The sequence below is a fragment of the Zalophus californianus genome, chromosome 5, assembly GCF_009762305.2.
Source record: "Zalophus californianus isolate mZalCal1 chromosome 5, mZalCal1.pri.v2, whole genome shotgun sequence".
Lineage (NCBI taxonomy): Eukaryota > Metazoa > Chordata > Mammalia > Carnivora > Otariidae > Zalophus > Zalophus californianus.
In genome coordinates, this window is record NC_045599.1 from 111,667,331 (window position 1) to 111,689,296 (window position 21,966).

General features: G+C 51.8%; 2 protein-coding genes across 10 annotated transcripts in view; both read left to right on the forward strand.

Moving 5' to 3' along the window:
- Positions 1-3,745, forward strand: part of ANXA6 (annexin A6) — a 45,975-nt gene extending 42,230 nt beyond the window's left edge. For both annotated transcript variants that reach the window (XM_027605638.1, XM_027605637.1), the window contains 3 exons: positions 78-136; positions 1,461-1,583; positions 3,331-3,745. In XM_027605638.1, the coding sequence (XP_027461439.1) occupies positions 78-136; positions 1,461-1,583; positions 3,331-3,390 (242 nt within the window). In that variant the 3' untranslated portion in view covers positions 3,391-3,745. The remainder of the gene's footprint in view (positions 1-77; positions 137-1,460; positions 1,584-3,330) is intronic.
- Positions 3,746-14,828: 11,083 nt separating this feature from the next.
- Positions 14,829-21,966, forward strand: part of TNIP1 (TNFAIP3 interacting protein 1) — a 49,522-nt gene continuing 42,384 nt past the window's right edge. For 2 of the 8 annotated variants that reach the window (XM_027605850.1, XM_027605851.1), the window contains exon 1: positions 20,302-20,498. The gene's annotated coding sequence lies outside the window, so the exon portion shown is untranslated. Of the gene's footprint in view, positions 14,919-20,284; positions 20,499-21,966 lie in introns of those variants that run through there. The other 6 variants (XM_027605849.1, XM_027605856.1, XM_027605854.2 and 3 more) reach the window with 6 other exon arrangements.

A 21,966-nucleotide genomic window follows, 5' to 3' on the forward strand; every position in this document is an offset into this window, starting at 1 on the left:
TGGGAGAAGACAGCCCAGCCCATCGTCTGGGCACACCGCCTCTGACCACGTTTCCTGCATCTCTCTCTTCCTCCCAGTTCAAAGTGTCAAGAACAAGCCTCTCTTTTTTGCCGACAAACTTTACAAGTCCATGAAGGTAAACAAACTGTTCTTTTCCCTTCCAGCCCTTCTGCCCACCCACAAACACAGATGTGTGCAGTCCCCTCGGTCAGGACTGGTGGCCACTGTTTCTACCCCCTTGATGTTTATCAGCGTCTGCCCCGTGTCTGGCTCTAGGATAGTGATTTTGTCCCCTGGCGAACATTTGGCCATGTTCAGACGCATTTCGGTCGCCACTACTTGGGGAGTGTTGCTGCTGGCTTCCGATAGGACGAGGGCAGGGGTGCTGTTAAATCCTACAGTGCACAGGACGGATCCCCAAAACAAAGAATGACATGGCCCCAGAGGCCAAGGTTGAGAAACTTGCTCCGGGGACACAGGGCTGAGTAGGACTCAGTCTCTGCCCTCTTGGAGCTCACAGTTGAGCAGGTGACACAGTGTCTCCTGTGACAAATGATCACAAAGATAGCCAGTGCTGGACAGTGGGACTAGCCCTGGCTTCCTGAAAACCCAGGTCGCTCTGGCCACCCTCTCAGCCCAGCGAGTGGAGACTCAGCTGCTGACAGAGCCTGGGCAGGCTGTTTGGTGGGAGCGAGCCTGAGACCCCTCTCCGCCTACAGTCCCCAGACATAACGGCCATTTATTGAGCACTCGCCTTTGCCAGCTTTGACTCCTAAGCTGGTGTTGTTGAGCTCCCTTGGAGCAGAAGGGCCCACACATTCCATGTCCTGTGCCTGCTCCTTGGGCCCCCTATTTGTCTCCCAGGGCTGCTTTAACAAATTACCACAGACTGAGTGATGATGGAAATTTTACTTTCTCGTGGTTCAAGAGGCCAGACGTCCCAAAATGAAGGTGTTAGGTTCCTTCTGGAGGCTCTGAGGGGAGCACTCTCCCGTGCGTCTCTCCTAGCTCCTGGTGGTTGCCGGGAATCCTGGTGTTTCCTGGCTTGTGGATGTGTGCCTCAGGCTCTGCCTTTATTTTCACATGGCCTTCTCTGTGTGTATAACCATGTGTCCTCTTATAAGGACACCAGTTGTTGGATTTGGGGCCCACCCTAATCAAGTGTGCCCTCAATTTGTTACATATGCAAAGAGCCTATTTGCAAATGAGGTCACGTTGTAAGGTTCCAGGTAGACAGAATTTTGGGGGCACACCATTCAACGCTTACAACTCTTGTGTCTGGCCAGTCCTAGGCACAGGGGAATCTGGATGACTATTTGTGGAAGACTAGTTGAGGCAGAATATCTCTTCTGGTTTGGGAGGGAAAAGGAAGGCAAACAGATGGACACCCACGAGTTCTTGCCTGACCTGACCCTATTTCCCTTCCTGCCCTGTGTCTCCCTCTCCCCTGGCTCCACCAGGGTGCTGGCACAGACGAGAAGACCCTCACCAGGATCATGGTCTCCCGGAGTGAGATCGACCTGCTCAACATCCGGCGGGAGTTCATTGAGAAATACGACAAGTCTCTCCACCAAGCCATTGAAGTAAGGGGGAAGGGCTAGAGATCAGTGGGGAAGGGTGTGAGTGTCACATCCCTGACCATGGGATTACAAGTCCTTTCTATTTCCAGTCTTTTTCTCTTCGAGTTCTCTCTGACAACAGAGATGCTGACAAATGAAAGACCTACTTCACTGTGTAAAATAAATTCCAGATGGCTCAAAGGTTTATAATGAAGGACTTCTAAATAAAATAGCCCGTTTTGGGGGGCTTTTTAAAGACAACTTTATTGAAGCACAATTTATATACCATAAAGTGCACTTATTTTAAGGTGCATTTAATATTTTTTAGTAAGTTTAAGGAGTCATGCATCATCGCCACAATGCAGTTTTAAAACATTTCCATCGCTGCACTAAGATCCCTTGTACCTGCTTACTTACTTCCACCCCTGCTGGTAGGCATCCATTAGGTGACTTTCTATCTCTATAGGTTTGCCTTTTCTGGGTATTTCATAGAAATAGAGTCAAGTGATCTGTGATCTTTTGTGTCTGAGTTCTCTCACTTACAGAGCCCATTTTTTTTTTTTTGTCTTAGAGGTTGGCCAAGTTCTTGAGGTTTGATACTGTGCTTGGTTGACAGCCTGTGGGAAATCTCACAGCGGCTTCACCCAGACTTGGTGGGGATGTACAGTGGTAGCACATCTTTGAAGGGTAGTTTGGCAGTTTTCAGAAATTTAAACGCATACACTTTGAACTTGGTGATTCTGCGTGTGGGAATTGATCCTACAGACATAGCTGCACATGTTCCCAAAGATGTGGAGGAGAATATTTATGCCAGCATCGTTTACAGGAGCAAAAGACTAGAAGCCTCCATACAGAACTGGTTAGAGAAAGTGTGGTACATCCATAGGCTAGGATACAGTACTACCACGAAAAAGCATGCGGAGGCTCTATCTGCTGAGTTGGGATCTTCTCTAAGTCAAAAATGTATGTCCCAGAATAGTATGAATGCTATGTGTCCATGTGTGTAGAAAAGGGACATTCTACACCTGTACTTGTTAGTATATGCACAGACTGTTGTTGGAAACCCAGACAAGAAAATGGTCGCCGTGCCTCTCTCTTGATTTGCGGGAAAGGGGGTCAGGGATGGGAGATTTTTATTGTATAATCTTTCCTTTGACTTACATTGTTCATAATAATGATTTTGTAAATCAAATAACAAAAATTATAAAAGAAAAACAGCATATATCATAAAAATGACAGGAGCCACTGTAGAGGAGGGAGAGTCTGGCCTCCCATCGCTCTACTGTAGGCCAGACGTTATGATGTGCCATAAAGACAGTGAGGTTCCCATAAAATCCTGCAAGGGCCCGGTACTCGGTAAGCATCCCGTAGTGCTTGTTCAGATGAGTCTGGTTCACGCATGTGTTAATGGCCGTGGGAGGAGGAAGACAAGAATCGAAGGCAGGAACACTTCGCAGTGGAGGGGGCCTCAGAGGGCAGGCAGGATTTGGGGGTGGTGCAGAGGGCGTGCTGGTCAGAGGCGTGGTAGGTATTAAAGTAGGAAGATGAAGCAGGATGCTCCCGGAAGGGAGGGGGGAGGTGAAGCCAGACCCCAAAAGGCCTTGAAGCCAAGCTGAGAGCTTGGCCATTTTCCTGAGGGTAGTGGGGAGCCACAGAAGGACGCAGTCACATTTATGGGTTTGGGAGACGTTACACTGACAGCGGTGGGAGGAAGGGGCATCGAGGCCATCAGGATTGTTTTCACTCACTGCTCTCCCTCTGCTCCTGCCAGGGTGACACCTCTGGAGACTTCCTCAAGGCCCTGCTGGCTGTCTGTGGAGGCGAGGACTAGGGCCACCGGCGTTGGCCAGCACCTCTGCCGAGAAATGGTCATCAGCACCAGCCGCCATGACCAAGCCTGACTGCTCCAGCTCTAGAGACTAAGGAAGGGAGGGGGGAAGGGGTCAGGGGTGGGCTCTTGTCTTCATTTGGGGTTTAGGGAAGGCTTCCACTCCCACAGGCCACCGAAGGCCCAGCACGGTCACCCCTGCTCCCGTGTGAGCAGCTGAAGAACCGTAGCCACAAATGCCGTCCATCTCCACTCCCCGGCTTCCTCCTCAGCCCTTCTCGGCTTCCGTCCCTCGCTGCAGCCACTGCCCTGGTTTGGGCTTTGTCAAATCCAGAAATACTGAGCCTCTGTCTGTGAAACGAGTGGAGTGTGTGCTTTGAATGGGTGGTGTGTGGTGGCCGGTACCAGCTGAGTGTTCGAGGGGAGGGGAGGGACGGTCAGTGTCTTCCTGCCAATTGCCAGGCCTCCCACCGTTTTACTGCCCACCCCCATCCAGGTTTTTGCGCGAGAGATGGAACCAGGAGTCTGGATACCTAGGTTCAGATTTGCATCCGCACGCACGTGCTTTCCAGCTTCTGGCCAATCTCCTTCCCTCCCTGAGTCTATATTTTTCTTATCTACAGAATGAGAGAGTTGGACAAAAGGATGTTGACTTTCTCTTCTAACATTGACATTGTAGGATGTGCCCCCAAATCATCCCCTTTCCACCTCCCTCTTGAAATAAAAACAGACCTACAGACACACAAACACATTTCCAGGGGGGATCTGTGTTTTTGACTTAGACCTGCAGCCCGAGGTATTCACCCACCCAGGAGTAAGTCCTCGCCCCCTCCTGTCACCTGAGAATCCCAAGAGAGAGCCCGAGCGAAGGCTGGCCCAGCCCCCTCCAGGGCTCCGCTTCCCTGGCATCCCTCTGCTGCCGGGATGTTTCTCTGCATTCTTCATCCATTACAACCCAACCCAAACTTCCTCTTTTGAGCTCTTCAGGGGCATCAGATGCGATCGTGATCTGGGGAGGCCTGTGGAAAGTTTCCCCTTTGTGAAGATCACTGATAAACAGCAGGCTCAACTGCAGCTTCTCGGTGTCCCTTCCGTGAGCTGTGTTTCTGCTCTGACACTTGGGTGTGAAGCTGTCCCCCGAGTGCCGTGAGGGTGCGGGCTGGCTGGAGGGCCCTTCTCCCTGGCCTGACTGGCCTCACCTCTGCTGGCAACTCAGAGCGTGTCTACGGTAGTAGCTGCCCGGGGAACACGGGGTTTGGGCCAGCCGCTGACCTCCCTGGGCATCTGGACAGCGGCGGTTGGGCCCACCAGTTTTAAAGAGCCCCATCTTCATCTCTGCCATAATGAGGCTGAAAGCAAGAAGGTTACCTTGTTCTTCCCTCCACCAGGCTGTGAGCCCGAACACCAGGAGGGTCCGCTGAGAGCTTTTTGGGGGGATTTGCCCGACTTCACGCAACTGTTACCAAAAGATAAAATAACAAAGCGGTTAAGAGCTGCGGAGTCAGACCTTTGCCACAGCCAACTGGCCGTGAGCATGGCATTTCTGAGTCTCCAGTTCCACCCGTCCCCTAGCCTTTGAGGAGGGAATGAGGTGACGCCTGCAAGCGCTCAGCGGGGGGCTACCCTGCCTGGACTCGGCTGTCAGCACCACCAGCCCGGGGGCAGGCCCCATTGTAGGAGCTGGTAAGTGGATCCCGAGATGATTTCTGAGCTCTCTTGTCCAGAAGTCAGCTGCACATCACAGAGACTTCCAAAGACAAACACGAAAGTGCCTTAAAATTTTGTGCCAAGGAGAAAATAGCTCTAGAGTCGAAAGGAAAGAGCAATGGAATCTGAGGGAATAGAAGCGGAGGCCCCCTGAGGCCAAGGGGAACACAAGCAGAGCAGGAGTTTGTAGAATGCCCAGAAACCAGGAATGAGAGCTCACACTGAGCGCTTGCAATGTACAAGACCGCTCTAATTCCTCACTGTGCAGTTTTCACTTACTTTTCAGTTAAGGTGGGCTGTAGTCTGGGATCGGTCTCTGGTAGGAGGGAGACCCTCGGGGTTTGTGGGGCGAGGCAGATGAGATTGGAAATGGGAGTTTGCTCCCTCCAATTACAGAGGCCGTCAGGATTTTCTCTTAGAACGCAGAGGGGGCCTTCGGAGGTTCTTGAGAGGAAAAGTATGTGGCTAGCCACCCACTTGAGAAAAACGTGTGAAGGAGGGCTGGCCAGTTGGGAGGCTGTTGTTAACAATCCCACTTGGGGTAAGACCCAGGTGCCTGTAGAACAAGCCACATTTTCCCCCTTGGAGTTGTGGCAGAGGGCGGAGCGGCCGCTATTCTGAATCCCGGGCACCTCCTTTGGTCATTCATGCAGACAGCTTATACTGACCGAATGCCCCGCCTGTTGCTAAAGCTGTAACACCAGAGACTGTTGTGTCCTGATCCCCAAGAGCTGACACACGAGCGTCCCTCCCACCCAGCCTTCTCCAGAACGCGGTGTTGAGTGACACCAGAGATGGTTTCTGTGGCCAAAGTTCAACGGAGACAAGTGGCAGGGACTAAATTAAAACTAAAAGGAAAGAGAAAGCAGAAGCCCAGACCGCTGCTGTCTCAAAGAGGGAGAAAAGGAGGATGGTGGTGGTGATCTCAGTGTGGAAGGGGCCCTCGGAAAGTCTCACCTCCCTCTCGCACCTACAGACAACTGTCACTTCCACAGAGGAAGCGACTGGCCCTGGGGCACTTGGCGTTTCAGCGGAAGACTGAGCTGGAGCCCTGCAGTCTTGCCCGGCCCGACCTCCCACTGCCTTCCCTCTTGCCCTGGACCCCGGCTTCTCCCTCCCGCAGTGGCACCCCGCCCCGCCTCTAGCTCCTCTCTCCACCTGCTGCCTCCACTCCTGCCTCCACTCCTGCATTTTCCCTAACGAGGGAGCAATTCTCAGAAGCTCTAGACCGGGGTGCTCCGACTTCGGTCTTTGGGGCCACAAGGAAATGTCCCAAGTGACCAGCTGGGAGGGGGTTGCCGGGAACCGCCGTGGCCACATTTCCAGCCGTCGGAGAGCAGCGTGGGAACAGCTGGCTGTCCGAAACCCTCTGACTGTCCGGTGCTCCAGTTTTGCTGAGTGACCAGTAATCCCGTAATCCCGCGGGAGGACCTTCTCCTCCACAGCCGAGACTTCAGTTGCGGTAGTGCCAGGGTGATCCCCTTATTCTCCTAATGAGGAATCCAAGGGACCAAGCAGTGAAGCAAACTGCCAGAAGGTACAGGCAAACACATCATGGATGGAGCCGGAAATGGGCCGAGAGCTCATCCAAACCAACGCTCTTGTTTCACGAGTTTGAAAATCAAGGCCCCGTGACCATGGTATTGCTAAAGCCTGGATCTGGGGTCAGCACCCGGGTCTCCTGATTTCCTGCTGGGCTCACTACTGATATGTCCCCCTCCTCCTCCTCTTGGTTAACGGAAGCCAGACCGCGCTGAGGATGGGAGGGAGAAGTGTCAAGTTGCCCAACCCGAATTTCAGAACCCCAAAGCAGCAGATCGGTGTTTCTAGCAGGCCTCTGAGACCTCAGATTTCCCCAGGCCGACTTCCCCACTTTACAGCTGAGTTAGGCAAGCAGGAAATTCTAGTTCCTAACTGAGCCCTCTACTCAGCAGTTAATCTATGGAGGCAGGCAGGCCGGCTGGATTGGAAACCCAGCCAACCATTTAGAAGTAGCTAAGTCACTTGGCCTCTATATGCCTTGATTTTCTCGTCTGTAGAATGGGAATCACAAAAGTTTCTATTTCACAAGGTCTCGTGACGCATGGATACCTCTGAGCACACTCTCTGGGACATAATAAGGCGGCACCCATATTGGGTCTTTGGTATTAATACATAGGCTGGATTCCATGTCCTGGAGAAGGACTCGGAGGGGGAGTCTCTAGCAACAACCTCTGATGACCACTGAGTCCCTACACTGTGCCCCTTAACCCCTCGAGAGCTAAGTGGGGAAAGAAGAGAAAAATACAACCAAGACACACAGCAAGGGGTACCTCGTGCAGAGGCCACAGATAACCACAGAAGGACTGACACAGGATCCTTGGAAAAGGGGCATGTGAGAGGCACCTCAAAAGGTGCGAAGAGATGCCTTCAACAGGAAAGGATATCGAAGGAGAAAGGGAGTTCCAGGCAGAGGCCACAGTGGGAGCAAAGGCCCAGAGGTGGGAAGTGGAGGCCATGGGAAGTGCCCCTGGGGGCCTTGGACCCCACATCCAGGGCGTGAGGACACGGTCTGGGAGGGTCACAGAGAGTCCAGGCTAGAGTGTGGACCTTACCCTCCAGGCCCCGGCCAGCCCCGAAGGTGCCAGGGACAGGGGTAGCGTGAGTAGAGCTGTCCTTTAGAAAGAGGTCTCCGGGGCCAGCCTGGAGAAGGAAACCAGCCAGGAGACCAGTGGACAGGCTTGCAGTGTGTCTCAGAAATGGAGAGATGGGGACATGAGCCAGGATGGAAGAAGCAGATATGGAGAAAAGAGAAGAAAGACGTGGCGTTGTGAGAAACCAAGGAAGCTGCCCTATCTGCTGTGGGGAATTAGAGAGGGAAGCAGATACACAAAGCCAGATGTCATCACCTGGGAACCCAGAGGCAGGAAGTGCTTTTAAAAGCAGGATGTGATGCCAGAGGCCGCCAGTGCCTGCTTCTCAGGTAAGGACTGAAGAAGTCCTACACCAGAGCCATCTGGGAATGAGCCCTTCCCCCTGAGCCCAGCTGTTGTAGCAGTTTCCAGAACATTCATTTCCTTCTATGGGATGGTCTCACCCTTCCCAGCTACCACCATCTGCCTATTGTGCTGCCAGCTGCAGTCAGAACCACCTAGCAGCCACCCCATTACCATCACCGTGGACCTTGACCTGGAGATAGCCATGGGTGCGGACAGGATGGCCTGACAGGCAGAGCCGGGAGGGTGGGGAATGGACCTAGAGGTCCCACGCCTGTGCCGGGCCAGTATTTTCCGTTCTCCCACACAGCTGGTATCCACTCAAAGCCCATAAATACTATCTATCACACACGCAGAATTCCAAATCACTGCCAGTCATACCCACAGGGACACACCGTGTGTATCCAGAATCAGAAAGAAGCACACTGCTGCTAACACACAGAAACACATTGCAGACCACGTGGGGAAAAATACAATGATTGCGCCCACAAACACACTGCTCAGAAGCACAGATGTTGTCGTCCATACATGTACCACGGGCCACACGGGACTCTCTTCACACAGCTACCTAGACTTGCCTTTCACACGCACTCACTTAGGGCGTGTATACACTCATACTTTGCTTGGCACACAGCCTTAGTGTGTAGTACACGACTCCAGAAATCAGTGACCTGCCTGCTCTCATGTACGTTCTTCCACAGGAGAGCCAACCACCGGAATCTATGGAGGGCAGACTTTGCACCCAACTGCTCTGACTTGAGCCCTGCTCCTACTTGCAGCCCTGCTCAGAGGAGGCAGGAGCAGCTCCTCGGAGAACCAGGCTGCAAGTGGGGTCAGCCTTCGGAAGGAACAAAATCCCTGGGGAGGTCTTCCCGGAGTAGTGAGGCTCAACATGAGTGAGATGGCAAGAGACAGGAGGGAGAGGTTTTTCCCTCAAAAGCCCCCATCCCATTCTGTTCCCTTTTCTAGGAATGTTCTAGAAGCTGGCAGTGAAAGGGTTAACAGTGCCCGGGCCACACACCCTACCCGCGGGCTTTGGAAAACCTGAGTGCAGGGATTTGCCCAAGGGAGGTCAGGGTCACTATCTCCCCATCTGCCTTTAAGCTGTCCGCAGGATAAAACTCCCCAGGTGAGTGAGATGGAAACCCAAAATGAAACTTTGCTGCAGTTCTCTGACTCTAGCCTTGTCACTGTCACTCTGGTCAGCAGCAGCAGCGGCAGCTCCAAATCCACCCTCCTCACGGCTCTCCCAGGCCAGCTCTCCCTTCGGGGTGGTACTGTGCTCTCTTAGGCAAATGTACCTTCCCCTCACCTGGCCTCAGGCTCCCAGCTCTCCTGGGCTGGGAGGCTGTTGCGGGAACAAAATGAGATGCAGCATACGAGGAGCCTGGCATAGGGCTCTGCGGTCAGGCTCTATCACTTGCCTTCCCCATTTCCCTGTCTCCCGGGCCTCTCTCCCCAGGCCCCTCTCCCATCCTGGGGTCCAGGTTAATTGGAGTGCATTATTTGCATAGACATGAGACCTCACCCCCGGGGAAATTCCCCTTGGTGACCAGGCTTCCTTTCTGAGGTCAGGCCACATCATCAGACGCAGCGCCTTCCTTTCCAGCTTGCCCCAGCCTCCCGCTGCCTTTGGCCCCTATTATCTGGCAGGTGGAGATCCAGGTTCACAGATTTAGTCCCGCCATGTGACCTGGGGGTGCTGTCCGAGAGAATGTGAGTGTAGAGGCTGGGCTGGGGGCCAGAGCAAAGTCAGAAATGATAGATGCTGGAGGACTAGAGGAAAGACTGTAGGCAGGAGGCCGTTGAGAAGCCTAGTAATACTAGCTCTTTCAGCAGCGCCCTGCCTGACCTTAGGCACATGCCTTCCCCTCCCCAGGCCTTAGTTTCCCTTTCTGTCCAGCTAAGGGAGTGGTCAAGATAATCTCTACGTTTTGTTCCAGATCGAATGAGCTAAAAAGCCACTTCCTTTAGCAGCACAATATTGCAACATTTGTCCTTGGATCTTCTTCCTTTGACAAGAACCTTGCAACATACTGCCTTGAATCCATTTCCTTTCCTCTCCTTGGAAAGCACAATTTTGCAAAATGCATTCCTGAATCCCATTTTTTTCAGATGCTGCCAGAATTACATGTACCTCCTCTCCTCATAGTGACTTGGTTTGAGGTTGAATATTTCCTTTCAAATCCACTATGTATACTGTCCTGTGGCCCACAAAACATGGAATAGAGCTCTCTTCTCTCCAGATTCTAAGATCTGTTGTCCTCTTAGTCTCTGATGCTGGTACTGAGAAGGCACTTTCCCTGGAACAAAAAGGGGAACAGTGAGGTCCTGGGACCACCTGTATCAAAAACAACTGTTAGAAAGGCAGCTTTGAGAGCAGGAGTCACAACTTTGAATCACCTGGGGAGGTTTTAAATGTCAATCCCAGGCCACATACCCCCCCCCCCCAGATCCTGATATAATTCATTTGGGGTGGGGCCTGAGCATCTGTATTTTTACAAAGCTCCTCGGGTGATTCTAACATGCAGTCAGGATTGAGAACCTCTGATCTCAGGCCCCACCCCAGACTAAATGGGTCAGATTATTCTGGCAGACGCTCACATTGATGACCACCTGACCTATGATATTCTTTATGAAATGATCTCAACGGGCACTTCTAGGCACACAGGTATTCCCAGGATTACAGATGGGCAAAGAGAATCGCAACCCCCTTTCACAGATGAGGAAGGTGAGGGACAGAGAGAGGAATTGCTGCTCATGTCACACAGAGGGTTAGTAACAGTAGTGGGCCTGGCCCCTAGTGGAAACTTGTAGACTCTAAGCATTTTTGCAAAAGTCATGGATTTGATGCGTGGGTGACCCAGAGAAGTACCAGCACGCTAGGTATCTCCCACTGGTCCATGACAGTGAGTTCTTGGCTGCCTTTATATGAGCAGATAATGCTGACTTTGGAGCTGGAAGACCCAGTAAGGGAGCTTGGGCCTCTCCAACTACTAAGTACTAAGATAACCCCTGGGAGCTTGCTAAAAATGCTGCCTCTGGGGCCCTACTCCCCAGATAGTATGATTTCTTAGGTCTATGGTGAGATCCAGAAATCTGCCCAGAGTCCTGGACTAGGTCCCTGTGGCATAAGGAATTCCCATCCTTGGGAAGCATTCAGCAGATGGGGAATCAGAACACCCACAGAATCAAATCCATTCATTTGATAAATAAATATTGATTGACTATGATGAGACTGGCCCAGTTCTGTTCTCACAACATCAGCAGGACCAGAGATGTCAGGATGGGAGAGGGGGCGCTGGGCAATTAGGTATCAAAGGAGTGAGCCTATGAGAGGTTCCCTGTGTGTATCCAAATTTCAGCCATCTTTTGAGGTCCAGCATGGATCATGTCTCCCACCAGGTGAGTTCTGCAGACATGACCTGAGTTTGAACTCCAGCTGTGCTATGTACTAGATGTGACTTAAGCCACATCATCCATAAAGCAGGGGTACCTATGTCATAGAGTTCTGATGAGAAAAGCATGAAACAGTTTAAGAGCCCTTAGTATCATGCCTAGTACACGTTAATCTTAAATATTAGCTATTAGTGGGCACCTGGGTGGCTCAATTGGTTAAGTGTCTGCCTTCGGCTCAGGTCATGATCCCAGGATGCTGGGATCGAGTCCAGCATGGCTCGCTTCTCAGCGAGGAGTCTGCTTCCCCGCTTCCTCTGCCCCTCCCCCTGCTCTCCCTCTCCCTCTCTTTCTCTCTCAAATAAATCTTTTTTTAAAAAATTAGCTATTAGCGTTATTATTTCCTAACCATCTCGACCTGCCCTGATTTCTCCTTTTTTTTCAACTTTTGGACTTCCTTACAGTGTCAAAATGGAAGGTCCCTTAGTGATTATCTAGTCTGATACCTTCACATTATAGAAGGGGAAGCTGAGGACCAGAGAGGGGAAGGGACTTGCCCAGGCCATACAGCAGAGCCAGGACTCAAACTCAGCTCCTCTGATGTGCAGTCCAAGGGCCCCTTCCTCCTTGATGTCCATCCCACGGCCTGAACAAGGAAGGCAACTTCAGGGAATCGATGGCTGAAAGAAGAAGAGGTGTGAGAGAAGGTGGGAGAAGCTAATTGTGCTCAGCATTTCAGCACGGAGAGCCCAGACACAATCATCCCCCAGGACGTGCAAGCCAAGTGTTCCTGCCTAGGGATTCTAGTTCGTGTGGGGCCAGCTCCTTGAGCCTCCTTAGCCCTTCAAGGTCATTCCACCATCTAAGATGCCGTGAGCAGGAACCAGTCCAAGCAAGGCCTTGTGAATTCACCGAGGATCTATGATTACCGTGGCCTGTGGAGAGAAAATGTCATGTTTAGAGGAAACATTGCAATTCAGGAACGTCAGGGCTGAATTACACACTATACTGATGAGGAATCTGAAACCCATTTTCCTCAAGGAAGGGACATTTCTCAATTTCACAGAAGGCCCTGGCTGACCCAGATGGCTGGTCACAGGCCACCGGGAGGCTTCCCAGAGGGAGCCAGGGACAAGAGCACTCTCCCTGATGCCGGGTCATGTCACCATCCTATTCCTGCCCAATTGGGGATATGGGTGAGGAAGGCCCTGCAAGCTGGTATCAGGACAGAGAGGGGAGCATCTGATACTGTCAGTGTGCAGTGTAATTTACTCCCTGCAGAGAAAAGGGTCTATGTGCAGGGCAGGGTATCATCCTTTGCACCTGATCTAGCACAAGGATTGGTGCTGCTAGTCCTGTAGAACTTTCTGTGTTGATGGAAATACCTGCACAGTCCGGTATGGCAGGCACTTGCCCATGGGGCTATTGAACATTGAAAAAGTGGCCAGTGCGACCAAGGGACTGAGTGCAGTGTGGGAAAGAGCACTGGACTAGGAGTCAGGAAGTCCCTTCATTTACTCACCTGGGAAGTCACTTCCCCTGTCTGGCCCTCACTTCCTCATCTGTTGGGCCAGGAGTTCTTTGCAGCATTCCCCATGGAATCCCAGTCTGGAGAACACAGAAGCAGCAGAGGATTGGATTCAGTGCACTCACCTCCTATCCTCCACCTCCCAACCCCCTGCTCAGGCTGAGCGTGGCCCCTGTGACTTGGCCTTGCTTATCTCTCCAGGCTCACCTCTTAACTTCCTCCTTGCTTCACACTCCATGTTCCACTCAAGAGTGAACAATTTTCAGTTCCCTGAATGTATTCTCTCTTTGCATATTCTATTCCCTTTGCTAAGAACACTCTTCCTTGTGCTCTTGCTTGGCAGCTTTCGGGTCTCAGCTGATGTGTCACTTCCTCCAGGAAGACTTCCCAGATCCCAAAATCCTGACTAGAGGCTCCTGTAGCTCCCTGTATTTCTCCTGTCATAACATATCTCTACCACCCTTTATTATAATTACCTATTAGTCTACAGCCCCCAGAGCAATGCTATCCAATAGAGCTCGCTGTGATGATGCAAGTGTTCTATACATGTGCAGCCTATGGGATAGCCACATGTGGCTACTGAGCATTTGAATTATGGCGAGCTCTACTGAGGAACTAAGTTATTAACTCATTTAATTTTCACTAATTTATATTTAAATAGCCACGGGTGGCTTGTGGCTACCGTACTGGGCAGGGCAGCCCCAGAGTCTGTGACCTCTGAGTGGGCAGGAAGTGGGTCTGATTTGTCCATTCCTGTATCCTCAGTGGTCTGTAATGTTGCTGTTAAGAACAAAGAAATTCCGGGGGCGCCTGGGTGGCTCAGTCCTTAAGCGTCTGCCTTTGGCTCTGGTCATGGCCGCAGGGTCCTGGGATCGAGCCCCGCATCGGGCTCCCTGCTCCTTGGGAAGTCTGCTTCTCCCTCTCCCACTCCCCCGCTGCTTGTGTTCCCTCTCTCACTGTTTCTCTCTCTGTCAAATAAATAAAATCTTAAAAAAAAAAAAAAAAAAAGAACAAACCAATTCCAGAACCTGAAATGATCAAGAAAGGCCAACTCATCCACAGCCAACCCATGGCCTCCCCAAGCATCTTTTCGGTGGATAATGAGCTAAGATCTTATGTTTGTAAAGTACTCAATCCTTTAGAAAGGATGTCTGCGAATCATTCTATTTTAATCACCCTCACAGGAGGCAGGCCCAGAAGGACTCATTATCCCCATTTTACAGCAGGGGATCACTGAGGCTCCCTCGGGATGGGGAAGTGAGGTGCAGGAGAATCACCCGGTTAGTGTAGAGCTGGGTTGCTCCTTGGTAGGTAGGTCGCTAAGGCCCACCGGACGTGGGAATGAGACCCAGCACAGAGGGAAGGAGTGGGCTTTTCCTTCCCTGTGGAGAATCCACAGACCCTAAATGGAAACAGATGGAATAGGGATGGGGGGGTAGGATGTGGGCCGGGCATCGGGCCATTTCCTGAAGGCCCTGGGTGCTGGAATCCCCCACCTCAGGCAAAGGAGGAATTAGCAGTCTTCGGGAGAAGCGGGGCTGGGGGGGGTGGGGGGTGGGGTTGGGTGGGCAGACCAAGGCTGCCCCTGCGCCAGTTCCTGGTCCAGCCGCAGAACCGTCGGGCTTCCAGCGACTCCCCAGAACTCCCTCCCCTCCCGGAATGCTTGGCAAGTGATAGCCAGTCTGGGAAGTGACAGGTGGGGCACTGACAAAGAAGGGCCCTGTGCTCTGCCAGGGGGGCAGGATGGGGCCTCAGCTGGGCCTTGTGGGGCTGTCTGGCGGCTGGCTCCTCCATCTCGGGGAATTCCCCTCCTGCCTAAAAGTCAGCCCAGCCCAGCCCTCCTTCCTGCAGAAGCACAGTGAGCCGAGGAGCCTTCACAGGGTGGCAGCCCCCACTGCACCCGCCCTCGTCTTCTCCTGCCCCAGGTAAGTTGACCCAGCCCAGGGGCAGCGGGCCAGGACAGGGCTAGGGCTCACTGCACGAGGGAGGGTGCCGGGGCTGCCAGACCAGCCCCCAGCTCTGCGCCAAGAGCCACCGGACCTCCTACTTTCCTGCCAGCTGGGGTCGGCTGCTCCCCCGGCCAGCTCCCTCTTCCCCGCGCCGGGGCTTGGCTCTGGGCCTCTCTGCCTCCATTTCTTATTCCCTCTTCCTACCCTCCTCGTCTTGCCCCCTCCTCAGCCACTGTGTTTCTTTCTCATCGCTGCTAGTTTTTCCCAAGGGAAGGAAAAGAGAAAAGTCTATTTTTGTCTTATCCTTCCCTGAAGGAAAGGCATGGGGTTCACAGGTGTGAACGTGGATTTGTGTTGGTGTGAGAATGTGTGTCTGTCTCTGTTGTGAGTACGTGTCAGATCTGTTGAGGTACACATGTGAGCGCAGGTTCACAAGCATGTCTATCTTTGCATGTGTGTCTGGGAGTGTCTGGGTCATTACGTGAATGTGTGTGTGTCTCTGTGTGAATGTGTTTTGGAGGGTGGGGGTGCGCCTGTATATTGGGCACCTTAGTGGCCTATATAGCTAGGTAGGAAGAGACCAGGTGGGAGCGTCGCCCTGCCTCCCTTGGGAACACGATGGAGGCCTGGGACCCTCCTCAGTGCTGGAGCAAATGGATCTCTGGAGGGCTCTCCCACCTGCTTTCCTCCTAGGGCTGGCCGGGCCCTTCGGTGGCTGAACCTTCAACACAGGGTCTGAGGCACTGGGAGGGGGTGATAGCTGGCAGACAGTGGTGATGTGGCCTCCTCTTTAATCACGAACAGTCCAGATTTTCCAGAGCTGGTCCGAGGCCCAGCCCAGGGAAGTCCCTGGCTAGGAGGGGCAAGGTGTAGAGACCAAGTCACTGTCACAGCGGCTTCTGGGCTAGAGAAGAATGGAGGGAGCAGTGGGGTGGGGGGACACTGGCAGGGGGAGTATGAGAAAGGACATGGGGTGAGGCTGTAGGAGGATCGCTCTCTGGGCCCTGTCAGGGCTTCCCAGGGTTAGGAAATGTCTGGTTCCCACGGGGCTGCCTCCCTCAGGGGCTGGGCTGGGCTGGGCTGACCTCTCCCCACTTCCAGGAGGATGACAAAAAGCAAGCTTGGATCCAAACTCAGATCTGGCTTGACACCGTGACCTGAAGGCAGGGAGGGCCAGAGGGAGAGGAGGTGGACTAGGGGAAGCCTGGGGCTCCTGGGAACTGTGGGAGGGGCCTGGCCACATATGCTCCGAGGCCGGGAATTTCCCCCCAAAGTCACTTGGCTCTTTCTTCTCCGTCCACCAGTGGCATCCTAGAAACCCGAGCGTAAATGGCAGGCCCAGGGCCGCAGTGGAAACAGCTGGGAGGGAGAAGGAGGAAAACAGGAAAGACCTTGGAGAAAAAGTTGGGGAGACACGCCTTCTAGGCCCGGTGCTTCTGAGAGCACTTTGTGAGGTCTAGGGCAAGTTCCTCCGCAGCTCTGGGCCCTGGGCTTTGCTGCCTTTAACTCATGCCAGGCCCTGTGGCACCTCATTCTTTCTCTACCCTATGCACTGGACTCTGCCCTTTGTGTTCCTGGTGAAGAAAGAGGCAGAGAGCAACCACAGGTGTAAGGGCGGGCAGGGCTGCGACCTAAACCCAGATCTGTCTGACTCCAGAGCTCATACCCTAACCCTTGCATGACCCACATGCTCTTGGAGGAGGGGCAAATAGTGAGTATGCTAGGGTTTGATTCACCTTCAGGTGCCTAATGAACGTGAAAACTTGGGGATCTCTCAGAGCCGTCTGTCCACCCCTCATGCGGTGATTTGGGAGGAAGATAGAATTAAAAATGCTTCTGAGGCCGAGGGTGGGAAACAGGGACCATAGGTTGTGCTCACTTCTTTATTTCTTACCGAAAAAATATGATTACCTACTACAATTTCAGTCAACATCATGGGCTTGACATGCATTTCTCATTTAACTATCACTCAAATCTCTCTCTCATGTGCCCACACCCAATACCAAAAAGCACCTAGAATCCACCATGGGTTTTATATTCCCCAGATTGCCTCCGGCTATAGAGCCAGGAGACTGGGTGGAAGGAAGGGACCCAGACCCAGGATCCCTCTCTTCCTAGTTCATTAGCCGCTCAGCTTGAGTTTCATTCCCCTGTAGCCAAGACCCCCAACTCACAAATTCACCTACTAGAGTAAGGCTGAGCTGCTTGGCTTTAGAAGCTCATCTTCCCAGCTGTGGGGTGTGTGGGAAATAGCACTGCTCTGGGAGAAGGTGCCTTGGGTTCTAGCTGTCAGTACTAATCACAAACTTGCTGTGAGACCTCTAGCAAGTCCCTACCCTTCTCAGGCCCTTTGGTGGCTTTATCCTTGTGAGAGAAAGCCTGGGTCTGATCCTTTCTAAACGAGCCTTTAAGGACTGGCATTTTGAGCTCTGTCTTACTGGCTGGCAAGACTCCATCGCCTAATGCTTAAGAGTGGAAAGAATTTAGGACTTGTTGCTGTATAAGACCTTGGGAAAGTCATCTAACACCTCAAAGCCCTAGTTTCATCTGTGAAATGGGGATGGCAGGGGTAATGACCTCAGGGCGGCTGGGAGATACCCTGTTATGTCAAACTGCAGACCCACGGCAAATACTCTGTAAATGTTACCTCTTAATGTTTTTAATACGCCACTGCCACTCCTTTTTAGGCATTTGATTTAAAGCTAAGTCAGTTATGGGTGAGTTTCTTGGTATGTGTTTTAATTCCCTCAAATGTGGACTTCGGTCTTTCTTTGGAGCATCCTTCGTGGAGGGGGTGCAGAGGGAGGGAGTGGTGGAAAGGAGACTGGGAAGTTGCATGCTTTAAAACAAAAACAAAATAAAACAAAACACAGGCCTTTGATTCTCTTCCCAGGTGAGGCTTTGTGCAGGTGCTTGTTGTCACTCTGGAAGAGCAAGAAGTTTCCAGCTGCCTGAGTCACTCAGCTCTTGGCTCGGACATCTCCTTCCAGATCTGGGGGTGGCAGAGGGGTGCCAGGCTAGGGGCCCTATTTCCACCCTGCCAGGGGTTCTCGGGGACCACTGAGGATGTGGATGGTGACATGGAACTTGGGTAGGGTGCATTCCTGGGTTTAACAGTGAAGTTCTGTCATGTCTGCAATCTGTGTCTCTACATCACTATCGTTTCTCGAATGCCTACTCTGTGCCAAGCTTTCCTCGCATTAACTCATTTATCCTCATGATCACCTGAGGGGTAAGATACAATTTCCTCCATTTTTCAGAGAGGAACTGAGGCTTAGGGAGACCACCCAGGTAGCAAGTGGTTGAGTAGGGGTTAGAACCCAGTTAGTTAAATTCATAGCCTGTGTTCCTAATGAGTGTTGAGTTTCTGTAGGAAATATCATGACACTGGAAAGACAACATGGTGCTGTGGAAAGAGCACATGTAACTGGAAAACCAAGGTCCTGGCTTCCAACAGGCATCACTCAATGGCTGCGGCCCTGAACAAGTCTTTTACTATACTGAGGCCTCAGTTTTCCTATCTGTCAAATAGGGGATAGTGAACAATGGTCTCCATGGCTTCTAACATGGTGGGAAGTTCTGAATTTAAATTCTAAATTCAATTTAAGACTTAAAAGGAGGGAAGGGGTGGGTATGGTCATGACTTTGAAGAGGATTTTCTCAAACATTGTGTTAAGAAAAATTATGCCAAAATAGGGAATCAGTCCAAAAAAAAAAAAAAAAAAAGACCACGTGACCTTTTTATGTCACACCAGAGTACTGTCCAGCAAGTCCACTTAGGGGTCATCAGGCACTTTAAGGGATGAAGCTATTTGCCTAACTCTCGAAGGTCAGACATTTTACAAAAACAGCTGAAATAGTTTGGAAGCAAAATGCAAATAGGTGGAGACTCTTCATTTTTTAAAGTAAATTTCAGTGTTCATGAGAAGACTTGGGTTGAGATTAGGAAGAAAGCATTCCAGAAGGAGGCAAATTGGGAACTGCAGACAAAGAGCAGGAAGAAAGCCGGTTTGGGGAAGCCTAATGGGTAGGGGTGATTCCTGTGAACCAGCCCCAGATTCTAATCCTTCTGTACCCTCCCCTGTTGGTGACACTCAAAGGTGCTTTGCTTGGCCTTTGCATCCCCCTCTCCCCACCCTCTTTAAAATCAGAGTCTAGTTAAAATGAACAAAATTTAATACTGTTTTGAAAATGTGATAACACTTTTGAAGTAATTCAGGCATCCCAGAATTTGAAGACACCTTTGAATTAATTGAAGTCACAAGGCCTGAGAGGAGAATCCTCCAATTAGGTTTCTACTTGGATAGGGGTGCGTGTGTGTGTGTGTGTCTGTTCACAGTCGCAATTGATTGACAGATCTCTCCTTCTGTAAAACGAGGGCCTGTATGAAATAGCTTGCCAAGTCCTTTCTGAGGACCAGGGCCTGTCAATGACTAAGTTTTCATCAGTTCCGGGGAAATGAGTCTTTTGCAATAGGTTTTTCATAAAGCTATATTTACCCCCATTTAAAGAGCCGTCCTTTATTCCCAGTTTAGGTCCTTTTCTGAAATTAAAACTCTCTTAAATAAAATGATGGGCTTAAAGAGAAACCAAAGAAAGTGTTCCCACCGTTAAAACAAGCTGCTCCTTAAGGGTCTGGGAAATCCCACAGCTGTTTGGACGATCTGTCCCACAAATACGCAGACAAGGTGGGAGGCGGACTCTAGATTTGCCCACTGGGGTTTAAATCTTGGTTCAGCCACTTATTGTCAACTAACCTCTCGGTGCCTGTTATGTTAATTTATTTACCGTAAACAAGGGTGGCCCTGGGGAAAAAATAAAGTAATGCATGTAAAATGCTTACAATGTCTGGGGCAGTAAGTATGCCAAAAAAAAAAAAAAAAAAGAAAGAAAAGAAAAGAAAAGAAAGAAAAGTTCTTTAGGGGGTCCTTTCAGCTTGAATTTCTGGGAACTCTGCGAAGTTGTTCGGGATCGCCCTATACCCAACTCTGGGGCCCTGAGCTCTAGCTCTGGCTCAGCTCCAGATGCTTACGTGCCTTTTGGCAAGTCCCCTCCCCGCTCTGGTCCACGAGCCCCTAGCAGCAAGTAAGGGATGCGGTGTCCTGCGGCTCGTCTCCGCTCTGAAATTCCGGCCTCATCCCGGACTCTGGGGCTTCCGGCGCGGGCAGTGCCACGAGGGGCTGCCCAGGCCCCGGAGGTCACCGCCCGAGGGGCTGGCCCGAGAGAGGAGATAACCGCGTCCGCTCAGCCGCTCTCGGCCCCGGACCTCCCCGGGCGGCTGCTGTTTACCTCGCTCCGTCCCACCCCCGCGGCCGCGGGCCCGCCCCGAGGGCGTAGCGCGATTGGGCAAGAGGCCTGTCAATCGCCGGGGACTTTCCCAGGGGTAGGGCGGCCCTGCCCCTGACACTTCCTCGTCCCCGGCGCGGTCCCCCGCCCCGTACCGGGAGCCCGCGGAGCGCTGGAGGGCCAGACCCTGGCCGCGGCCGATAACCCGTCCTTGGACCCGGGGCTGGACGCAGAGAGGGGGACGGTGTGCTCCAGGGCCCCTAACCTCAGGTAAGCCGGCCGGGCGGAGCGGGGCTGGGGCGGAAGGGAGTCCGCGACCCGGCCGTTCACAGCCTCGGCAGTGACCGGGCTGCGGAGGAAGGCGCTGGTCGGGCCCGGCCGGGTGGCCTGGGCTCCTCGGCTCCTGGGCCCCGGCGCGCGAGGTCCAGGCGGCGGGGGTCCGGCCGCGGCGACTCCCTGCCCCGCACTGAGGGCGGTGGGCGCGCCTGCGCACTGCGTGGGCGAGCGCGTCTGGGAACGGCGTGCAGGCAGTGTGCAGGGCGTGCGGACCAGCGGGGTGGGGGGAGTGGGGCGGCGCAGGTCTGGGTTAGTGTGCGAGACCAGCCTGGAAGCAGTGTGCGCGTGTAATGAAGAAGAAAATAATAATTTATTGGGTGCTTTCCAAGTGCTGATCTAAACCCTTTTCGTGCATTAAACTCTTGTAATTGTCACATCTTTCTTTAAAATGAATATTGTTATCATCCCCATTTTACAGTTTAGGAAACCGAGGCACCTGGAGATTGGGGTCGCACAGCTAGGGAGTGGCAAAGTGAGGATTCGAAGCCTGGCATTTGGCTCCAGAGTTCCTGCTGTCCAGTTTCTTTTGAACATACTTGGCACACTGTTGGAGGCAACATTTGTGTGCATGTGCAGTGCAGGATATCTGTAGTGAGTTTCTGGGAGTGATTTTAGGTGTGGAGTTTTTAGGTATGGGTGAGTTTTCCACTGTAGAACATTTGTGTATGTTTGTGTGTGTGTGTGTGTGTGTGTGTGATGGTGCATATGGAGGTGATTACATTGTATGTTCATTAATTGTATGTATGGAGGTGGGCGTGAATTTTGTGGGACCGCGTGAGAGATTGTGTTTTGGTTGGGGGTGGTTTGTAGATGATGCAGAAGAATCAGCAACGGTCCATCCCCACCTTCTTGCAGAATGACAGTACAGAGAAATCTGTGGATTCCTAATGCATCATTTTAATTGCACAGTATCATGAAAATAGAATTTAATCAGCACGTATTTTCCAAACAGCAGGGTATGGTAGAGGGGAATTCAGCATCGGATGAGAGGTCAGGAAACATGAATCTCAATTTTTTTTCTTAATTCCTGATCATGGATATTGCATTAGGAAGCGGAATATTTATTAGTACAAAGGCATAGGAATCTTGTGATGTTGTATTAATATCCTTACAGCAGACAGAACCGAGGTAGTGAAAAAGCAAAAGTGGTAATGATGACAGCGTACATTTATGAACACTTACCTCTGCCAGGCACAGTGTTTTATATTCAGTATCTCATTTAATCTTTTCAACAACCCTGGGAGATAGTCACTAATAGTAGCCTCAATTTTCAAATGGGGAAATTGAGGCCCACAAAGGTTAAGACTTGGCCAAGACCAGTAAGCCTTGAATAGTATCACTCTGTTCATTTTCCACTGACCAAGCTTTCTGTCCTCTCTGTGTCCTGGGAAAATAGTGTAAT